The sequence below is a fragment of the Periophthalmus magnuspinnatus genome, chromosome 11, assembly GCF_009829125.3.
Source record: "Periophthalmus magnuspinnatus isolate fPerMag1 chromosome 11, fPerMag1.2.pri, whole genome shotgun sequence".
NCBI lineage: Eukaryota > Metazoa > Chordata > Actinopteri > Gobiiformes > Gobiidae > Periophthalmus > Periophthalmus magnuspinnatus.
The window spans coordinates 2,778,972-2,788,873 of record NC_047136.2 but is presented as its reverse complement, the minus strand read 5'-3'; the positions used below and the strand labels follow the sequence as shown (position 1 = coordinate 2,788,873).

The 9,902-nt window shown below is 39.9% G+C and overlaps 1 protein-coding gene across 1 annotated transcript; it reads right to left on the bottom strand.

Moving 5' to 3' along the window:
- Positions 1–1,190: 1,190 nt before the first annotated feature.
- On the bottom strand, positions 1,191–8,306 carry srd5a1 (steroid-5-alpha-reductase, alpha polypeptide 1 (3-oxo-5 alpha-steroid delta 4-dehydrogenase alpha 1)). Its single transcript, XM_033975347.2, has 6 exons — positions 7,945–8,306; positions 7,640–7,806; positions 6,617–6,718; positions 3,921–4,071; positions 3,751–3,828; positions 1,191–2,685 (listed from the first exon to the last, which is right to left on the bottom strand). The coding sequence occupies exons 1-5, from the start codon at positions 8,250–8,252 to the stop codon at positions 3,762–3,764; spliced, it is 795 nt and encodes a 264-aa protein (XP_033831238.1). The 5' UTR covers positions 8,253–8,306; the 3' UTR covers positions 1,191–2,685; positions 3,751–3,761.
- Positions 8,307–9,902: the final 1,596 nt, after the last annotated feature.

Here is a 9,902-nt window from a genome sequence, read left to right as displayed (position 1 = left end):
CACCTCTGCATGAATGATAAACTACCCCCGTAAATATTACACACGTTTCATCAAGCGCAGGGCGGGGAAAATTACCTCTGCCGCAAATGGAGCAGAACTGTGCAGAATGTGCGCGTGGATGTGCGCCGGGAGGACGTGTTGCATAATGATGAGGGGAGTGGGAGTGGGAGTGGGAGGGAGGAGGGGGCTGAGGGGTTCCCTGTCGGGCTGGATAATAAGAACAGAGGGGTTTCAGATAGGGGAACTCATGATATATGTGTTTTTTTAATGTTTACACTCTGATACAGGGTCATTGTGTCTTGTGACTTTACCTGGTCTGTTTCACTGTTTTAATAAATAAAATGAATACATTATATTTTTATGTACTCAACCACAGCTGAATACATAAAAATAAGAAGTGGAAGCAGGAACTGTAAGTAACTACAGATATTGAACCAACCAATGAAAAGAAAGCACATCTAAACATCTAAACACACACACATACAGACACACACACAATCTCATAAAACGAATTATTCTTTCTGTAATTAATAATAATGTCCATCAGCGGTCTCTACTTGCAGCTCCACATAGACAGCAGCAAAAAAATTCAAGCTGCAAGCGGTGATGATGGCCCCGGCCCGTGCACATGTCCCACCCATGTGCCTCTGAATCGAGGCCGCCCATTGGTTGGTCAGAGGGGTAACGTCATGTCTATGAGGTTTTTGCAGAGTCACACTAATCCTGACAGATCAGGCAGTGGACAGGGAGCTGCAGGTGGGTTAGGGGTCAGAGGTCAGGGGGTTAAGGTCAGGCAGTGGAAAGGGAGCTGCAAGTGGATGCCACATGTTAAACACTTTTCAAATGTGCGGAAAACTTCACAGAGGACACTTGCGTTTACAAAGGTACGTCTGTGTGACGATGCTAATGCTAATGCTAATTTCTATTAAAATGTTAAATGTAACATGCAACATCACCAGAAAATATTTAGGTGTAGATCATTTCAGTCAGAGGTGATATTTAAATATTTATTACACACTGACATTAACATTAGCATTGACACAAAGACGCCTTTGTAAACTCAGAAGTGTCCTTTGTAAAGTGTTTAACATGTCAGTGATTAACTGTTCATATAAATATATTATATAGTCTATGATCAGAAGTTTATTATACTTTTAAAATAGTTAAATGAAAACATTTATGACAATTGTAAACATTTAAAAAGTCAATGAGCAGCCGTCACGAGTTTAATTACAGCCCTAATTCAGACAAATGTATTAAACATTAGAGGCACATTAATGTGAAGAGCTCGGTAAAAAGCACGAAAAGAATAAACAATCTTCATTGTTACAAACCCAGTTTTCATCTACAGCACGTAAAATAAAACCCTTTATAGTTAAAAATTAAAAATAAACACATAAATATTCAGTGTTCAGGGTAAATTAACCGTTGGTACATTAATTATTAACAGGCCAATAATAAGAGGCTTTAGTCCAAGCACCGCCTTTAGCCTCAGCCCGTAAATGTCTGAAGAGGATAAGGTGGTATAATATTTGATTTACCTGAAAGAGATAGTAACAGATCTTGCATAACGCCTCACCCTGACCCTGACGACACACGTGCCGTGTGTGACACTGGAGGAAACCCCCAGAGCAGGCTCCATGTCAGACTGGATCAGACTCTGAGTGTAACACATCCAGACACACACAGCGACACACACACTGAAACCAAGACAACACATCTGTGCCACTCAATAAAATACTGTTCATTTATATTTGTCATGATCTGAGCTACAGGCACAAGTCTAAAATCCTGGAGGAAGGAACCATTTAGACAGACGCCTCACATGAGCACAGCTGTACAAGAGAAAAGGGCAAAGGATTTAGAGTGAAGTTTGTTCATATAAAAACGCACAGTGCTGTAAATACAACAACAAAAACAAAATATTGCAACTGGTTTGTTAGAATCTCTCCATTTTTATTGTTTGTCATATTAAAACGCTGATTTAGAAACAAACCAGTGCAGATAGATGTGGCCAGTAAAGTAAAAGTAGTAAAGTACTGTACTTAAGTCAATTTTAAAGTGTGTACCAGTACCTTTTGCTTTTACATCACTACATTTGAGAGCAGTATTTGTACTTTCTACTCCACTACAGGACTAAAAAGTTAAAGTATTTTTTATTATAGTTTGAAACCTGCAAAAACAGATGGAAAAAGCTTAAATTATTTGTTGAAAAGTCTTTATCAAAATCACTACATTTAAAGTCCTATAAAGCCTCAAAATCTGCGCAAAATACTTTTACTTTTTACTCTTTAAGTACATTTTTAAACAGGTACTTTAATATTTTTACTTAAGCAGATTTTTCCATGTGATACTTTTACTTTTACAAAACAATTAAGTAACAAAACAGAGTAGTTCTTCCTCTGAATCTCACCCACAAATACAAGATTTTATTTAATTACCCTGATTCTTAGCTGTTTGTATTTAAACTTCCGTTGTTCTCTTGTGATATAAACCCTTTACCACACCAGTCGACAGTAGCCACAGCAGTGCATCCTGGGAATTTCCTCCACATCTCATTTCAGGGTTGAGTGAGGTATTGAAGGTTGTGTTTGATGGTCTCTGTGGAGCCTGGTTACTGCTACAGTCTTTGAACCACTGAGACGAGGCTCTTGTTTGCAGTCATATCACGAAGATGAGAAAAAACTGTTGAGGCAAAGCGAGGCACGTTTATTTGTACAGCACGATCGGTAGGTAATAAGGTAATTCAAAGTGTTTTACAGAATGAGAAAGATGTTAAAATCACAATATAATGAATCAAAACATAAATAATTATCATAAAATTAACAGTAAAACAGAGGCAGAATAAACCCCTTTCAGTCACATTCACAGATAAACTGAACTGTTTGAGTCTGAATTTAAACACTGTCAAAGTCAAAGCCTGAGTCACATCTTCAGGAAGAATGTTCCAGGTTTTAGCTGCAGAAAACTGAAAGTGATTCTCCATGTTTAGTCCTGGTTTAGTCCTGGTTTAGTCCTGGTTTAGTCCTGGTTTAGCTCTGGTTTAGTCCTGGTTCAGTCCTGGTTTACTCCTGGTTTACTCCTGGTTTACTCCTGGTTTACTCCTGGTTTAGTCCTGGTTCAGTCCTGGTTCAGTCCTGGTTCAGTCCTGGTTTAGTCCTGGTTTAGTCCCGTTTAGTCCCTGGTTTTTTCCCTGGTTTAGTCCTGGTTTAGTCCCGGTTCAGTCCTGGTTCAGTCCTGGTTCAGTCCTGGTTCAGTCCTGGTTTAGTCCCGGTTTAGTCCTGGTTTAGTCCTCCTCATGTGAGATGGTTCTTGTGGCTCATGTGGGAGATGTTCTTTGGTGCTGGTCCATGGAGAGACTTGTTCACACTGAGCTGCTTTAAAGTCTCTGAGCCACAGACCTGAGCCACAGGACACATGTGTGAAGTACTTCCTGGTTCTAGACCTGAGCACAGGACACATGTGTGAAGTACTTCCTGGTTCTAGTCCTGACCCGAGCAGCAGTGTTCTGGATGTTCTGTTCTGTCTTACAGTGAGCAGGACGTTACAGTCGTCTAATCTACTGGAGACAAACGCAGGATAACTCTCTCCAAGCCATCGAATCTCGTCACCATCACATATTTGGGAGAAGTTATATAAAAAAACATGTGCTGAGATCATGATAAACCACACTCTTAATATGCTACTATTTCAGGGAGCCAATGTACCAAAAAGTACATTTGTATAACGATTAATGTTCCATCAAATTACCTTGTTCTGTCTCAAAGCAAAAATGGTATCAGTACTTTCCGTTTTTTGGGATAGTCATCAAACTTCTCATGGTACCATCTGAAAAAACAGAGGGGTTTTTTTTAGCCAATGCAAACGTCACAGACAGATGAAGCTGCTACTAGAGCTGGGCATGTGTGTTTTATACATACTTGTGGTGGGAAAAAGCCCTGCTGCTAAGAACTACTGTGGTGAAGATGGAGAATGCTAAACTTTGGGCAGACTGAGCAGCCAGAGCGAAGCCAGCCCATTCTACTATTTCTCCAAAGAAGTTTGCTCCGGACACATACTCAAACATGCCCCCTGTTGGCAGAAACGGAGAGAACACTTTAGTACATGTGATAGAAATTTAAGTATAATGTTGTGTCTTTAAAAAGCATTTGATCTGTGTCTGCCAGACCCAGACCAGACATTAACACGTGTGAAGCTCCGTCTCCATCGCACAGGAAACTCGCTGTTGTTCCACCTGTCTAAGTGTAAAAGTTCATTATCTCATGGGTGTGAAACAAAAGTCACTCTGCTTTGAAATGTATGTAGCTTTGTCATTCTGGTATAAATACTCAGAGCCCAGATGCTCAGGGGTTGGTTGTTGAGACTTGGACTTAGACTGAGAGGGAAACTCCTGTCCTGTCTGTATCTGCTGTAACAAACAATAAACCTTTTTTTTCTGTATTTGAAAACTCACCGAGCTTCAAAAATGGATTACTTTTGATCTAGAATGGTAATTTTTCCACAACATACACAAAGAAACAACATTTACAAACACACATCATGAGGCATAACCATAGACTGTATTAAATGTGAATAAAAACCTGTTGCTAACGCTAGCGGGAGTGAACTCGGGGAAAGACGTCGCCTGATTTGTCCGTTTTTGATGTTCATATCTTGATTTACAGACACAAGTCAAATAAAAACCCCAGGATCATGTAGAGCGGGTTAATACGAACATTTAAGACCAAAATGACGAGTCTGACAGCAGCAGGTACAGAAAGAGGACACAGTTTTTCATTGTAAAGTGACTTGGATTAGGAGGAAGGTAAATTCCCATTCACTGAGGAGAAAAAAAAAACACTCCCAGCAGGTAAAGAGCTCCCCCCAGGTAAATTTATTCTACCAAAATGACTACGCGATGCTGCCGAATAAGAAAACTAGAGAACGAAGGCCGTGTCCTAATGTCCACCCTAGTCCCTAACCCAGACATGGGCAAACTACGGCCCAGGTGCCACACACGGCCCGTTGGTTTTATTAATCCGGCCGAACGTGACCATATGATTTTAAAATAGGTAAGAGTAAACCTTGTTCTTTTACCTTTCCCCTGTAATATTAACGTTTCCCCAAAAGATGGTGCAGTTCAGCTACATCACGCTAACTACGCTAGCAAGCAGTCAACGCAAGAATGGACGGCTACAGCTACAGCTACAGAGGTTGGCAGCCAATTTACATTTTACGATTTATTTAATGCATTTGTAAAACTATTTGTACAATGAGCCTTGTTTATTCAGGCTTTGCAACATGTTCCAGGCCCAATCCTCCATCAGTGTCTCAGTATGAACCTTAAATGTTCCTCTAACTGGCCAGTGTGGTCATAATTCAGACACAGGTAAATTTCTATTTACCGAGGAGGGAAAAAAAACACTCCCGGCAGGTAAAGAGCTCCCCCCCAGGTAAGTTTAATCCATCAAAATGACAACGCGATGCCACCGAATCCTGCAAATATCACCGATTAAGAAAACTGGAGCGCTAAAGCTGTGTCCTAATGTCTCCCCCAAGCCCCTGACCTCTCGTTCACTCCACAGCTCCGCACTTTTAGCGAACTTTAGCTCACTACTTTTGGGTCACGTGATTTTTTGGTGTTTGGGTGAAAAAAAAAGTGATTTCAGTCGTAAATAATTGTTAAGTTGGACTGGAATAATAACCGTACATGTTTTTGTTGACTTGGGTCTCACGTAAACAGCTCGGGCTAAGGTAAACGGCTAACGCTAGCAACTTTAGCCAGCAACGGTTTATATCAGGATCAACAGCGCGATAAACCAGTGCTTCTATCTGCTTCATTCAGTCGTGTTGTGTCCAGTTTAACACCTGCCTCTGTTGTTTTTTCCAAATTTCGCAATGCATTGTGGGCTATATTTACCACCCTAGCGACCACCGATGCCCCCTACTTTTCAAGATGCACTGTGGGAAATTTTGAGTGCACTACTTTTTCACCAGCTGGACATTCAGACGCCATTATGCCTAAATAGTGCCCCCTGTAGGAGACAGCGTGGACATTCGGACACAGCTGAGGTGCGTACGTCACAGTGGGCGTGTAAAACGAGGGTTTATTGGCAAAATGGCGTCTTGAAAGTATGCGATTAAAGATTACTCAAACATTACTCAAGAATCCGAGGGCCAATTTGCAGATGTAAAAAAAAAAAGACATATATGTGTAACTGCCTATTTACTGATAAACTGACATTTTAAGACAGTCATACATTTTAATTTACCTTGTCGCGGCCACATAAAATGACATGGCGGGCCAGATTTCGCCCCTGGGCCTTGAGTTTGACACATATGAACTAGAACATGGTTAAAAATCTGAAAGGTTAATTTTGCAGCACAGGTCTGATTTAACGGACAGGACACCTTAGCCTTAGTGTCCTACAACCCCAATGACGATGGCGGTGCCCACGGTAACTTCTAGAATAGAGTGAATATCTGTAAGTCTTTCGTTCTCATTACAAGCAAAAATTGGGGTCTTAAACTTATCTTAGACTTTTCAAAATAAACTGTTTCAACTCATTCTTCTTAGAGATTCATTTATGGGTTAATAATAGATTCATTTAAGTTATGGGAACGTCACAAACTGCACCTCTGGGAATCTTGTATCCCGTTTCTCCTGGTTTCCTCAGGGTCCTCAGGATGTGGTCTGAGTGCATGTTCACGATCCAACCGAAGAACCACAGCACAGAGCCTGAAAATAATGTATTCAATGTTTATCGGGAAGTTGTAGCTACACAAAACAAATGGAGCTCAACAGTGACGCCGCTCTGGTTACGCAAGTGGATTTTACATAAATTTTACATTCATTTTCCCCATAAACTTAAAAAAATTCACATATTAAGGGTTCAAAGGTATCACAGAGGCTAAAAACTAAAAAGAACTAATTAGTTAAAACGTGTTAGCATGTATTATAATGTATTAGTTAGCACGTAGTAGTTAGCATGTATTGGTTAGCACATATTAGTTAGCATGTATTAGTTAGCACGTATAAGTTAACACATTTTAGTTAGGACATATTAGCATGTATTAGCACGTATTAGTTAGCATGTAGTAATTAGCAAGTATTAGTTAGCATGTATTATAATGTATTAGTTAGCACGTAGTAGCATATATTAGTTACATGTATTAGTTAGCATGTATAAGTTAACACATTTTAGTTAGAACATATTAGTTATCACGTAATAGTTAGCACATATTAGTTAGCATGCATTATAATGTATTAGTTAGCACGTAGTAGCATATATTAGTTAACATGTATTAGTTAGCATGTATAAGTTAAACACATTTTAGTTAGGACATATTAGTTAGCATGCATTAGTTTGCACGTATTAGGTAGCACAAAATTAGTTAAGATTTGTTAGTTAGCTAGTAGTGTTTGTTAGCTTGGCTGCTTAGCCTCTGTGATGTCTTTGAATTTACCAAAACAATTTTTGAAAAAAATTCACAGGGAAAATTGAATGTAAAATGTATTTGCAGTTGAGCTCGTGGAGGCTGAGCTCCATAAATGTGTTTTTTTTAACTGTAGTGTTTAGTTTTGACACACACATCTGTCCTAAGTTCACACAGTGTTACATAAATGTTTTAGCAGGTGCACTCTGGCCCGGGTCATTACCTAGAATGAAGCAGGGGTGAGTGACCCACCCCTCTGGGTACTCTGCATAGTGGCTCAGGTGTCTCACCTGCATGTACCCATTATACACACAGAACACCACAGCCAGAGCAAACGACATGAAAGGGGTCGGTTTACCTCCTCTTATTAAAAATGGATAAAGGAGAGACCTGCAAAAAAACAAAAAAATAACAATGGAGGCTTGTTATGTAATTACACACACATTACACACATTACACACACATTACACACGTATTAAACACACATTACACACATATTACCCATGTAACCAGGTAAATGTGACTCACCTGTGGACGTAGTGGCAGAAGTACATGGTGATGATCAGCTGATTGGGGAGCAGGGACACTTTTGCAGCTGGTGTTGAAAATATAAGTAAAAAAGGCACGAGGATGGCCGGCAACTCCTGCACGAACCAGGCAAATTTAACATTGACTGGAAACCCGTACGTGCTCGAGGCGTAGCGTCCGTACGGCACGTGCAGTTTGAGTAAAGCTATAAACGAGCAGAACGCCATAAACATCATGAAATACGCCATACATGAGAGAATGTACGGCTCTTCTTCAGGAGAGAAGAGAGAGTCCAGCACAGCCTGCATGTCTGCGACGAGAGACAGACTCAAAAAACGAAGAATCGATGCCTCGCGCTTCCTTCTGCTGACGTCACAGATGCAGCGCACGTGTGGTATTGGATGAACCGGCTCTCGATACTCTCTTTTGGGAAATGATCACGCGCAGAGGGAGAGGGGCTGGAGAGGTGTGCACGAGAGGGGGGTGCGGGTTTACTCCAAATAGTCCGCATCATAGCTCCTAGCTCCTAGTCCCTAAATCCTTGACCTTTGGAGCTACGTCACGGGGTCAACCGTGAGATAAGGAGGGGCTTCAGCTGCGTTTGGAAGTAAGGATAAAATAAGCAAAATAAGCATAAAAAAATAAAAATAAAATAAGAATTCGTCCTAACCAGCGGCCAGAACATGGAGCAATCACATGACCCCACAGCTGTTTAATTAAATAAAAACAAAAACAAACCTACACCACTACTATTAAAATAATAATAATAATAATAATAATAATAATAATAATAATAATAATAATAATAATAATAATAATAATAAAATACACCACTACGAAATAAAAAATAAAAAATAAAATAAAAATACACCACTATTAAATAAAAAATAATCTACACCACTACTAAAAACAAACAACAACAACAAAAGAAAACTACGCCACTACTAAATAAAAAAACTACACCTCTACTACTACTTCTGCTCATCTACATCTACATGCTCATCTATTACAATTTTTATTTTTTTTACTACAATAATCGCTCCTCGTTCTCCTCTAATTCCGTGTTTGTTTAGGTTTATGTAGAAATAAACGAAGAAATAGAAACTAGTGAGGTCTTTTAAGCATTTATAAACGAAAGGGAAATATTACTGAGATGATGTGCGTTTATTTTAGTCTGGAAAAGTTGAAACAAGAGAAACCCATTGTTTAGTCGTGCATTTTGTTCTCACTGGTGTCAGATGTTCGTTTGAATGAGTGTCACTGGTGAAGATGTGGACCACCTGCTCAGAAAAGAGTTTTTACAATGAACTTTATAAACTGGCCTCTGCCGTTCAGCACCTTTTCAAGATCTGTTCATAAATTAAACTTTTAAGAGGATCTGCAAACAAAAAGTCTAAAAACAATAACTATTTGCATTAATTACATATTATTTGAATGTACTTATTTTTTGTTATAACCCCCCTGGTATATGTTAGTTTATATCATTTTGTATTTTTGACTTTGTTTTGAAAAATAAAGCTTTTTTTCTTTTTTTTCCCTCTGAAAAGTCTCCCATCCCATCTGCCCCAGGTGCAGTGAACCCGGAGCAGGGGCGTCACTAGACCTGCAGCTCTACTGGGCCACCGACCCCTTTCATTTGTACCTACATTTTTCTCAAGAGTCTGATGTGACCTCTTTCATGCAGGTGGTCTGGCGTCCCCATCAGGTGAGTCGCAGCATTACACCGGGCTGTGGACAGACCCCTGACTAAATTAAAGCCTCAATCATCTGTTAAAACACTGGGCTGCACCATTTATGTTATGTACAGCCCGTCCCGCTGTATCTGGCCGTCCCGCTTACTACGGTCGACTGTATCACAGAACTGTAACGTATACTCTGAACTTATGTACAGTATAGCTCATATTGTGATCTGCACACGGGGGCAGGACACTCCTCATGTCATTAGGTGCTTTCTTTCC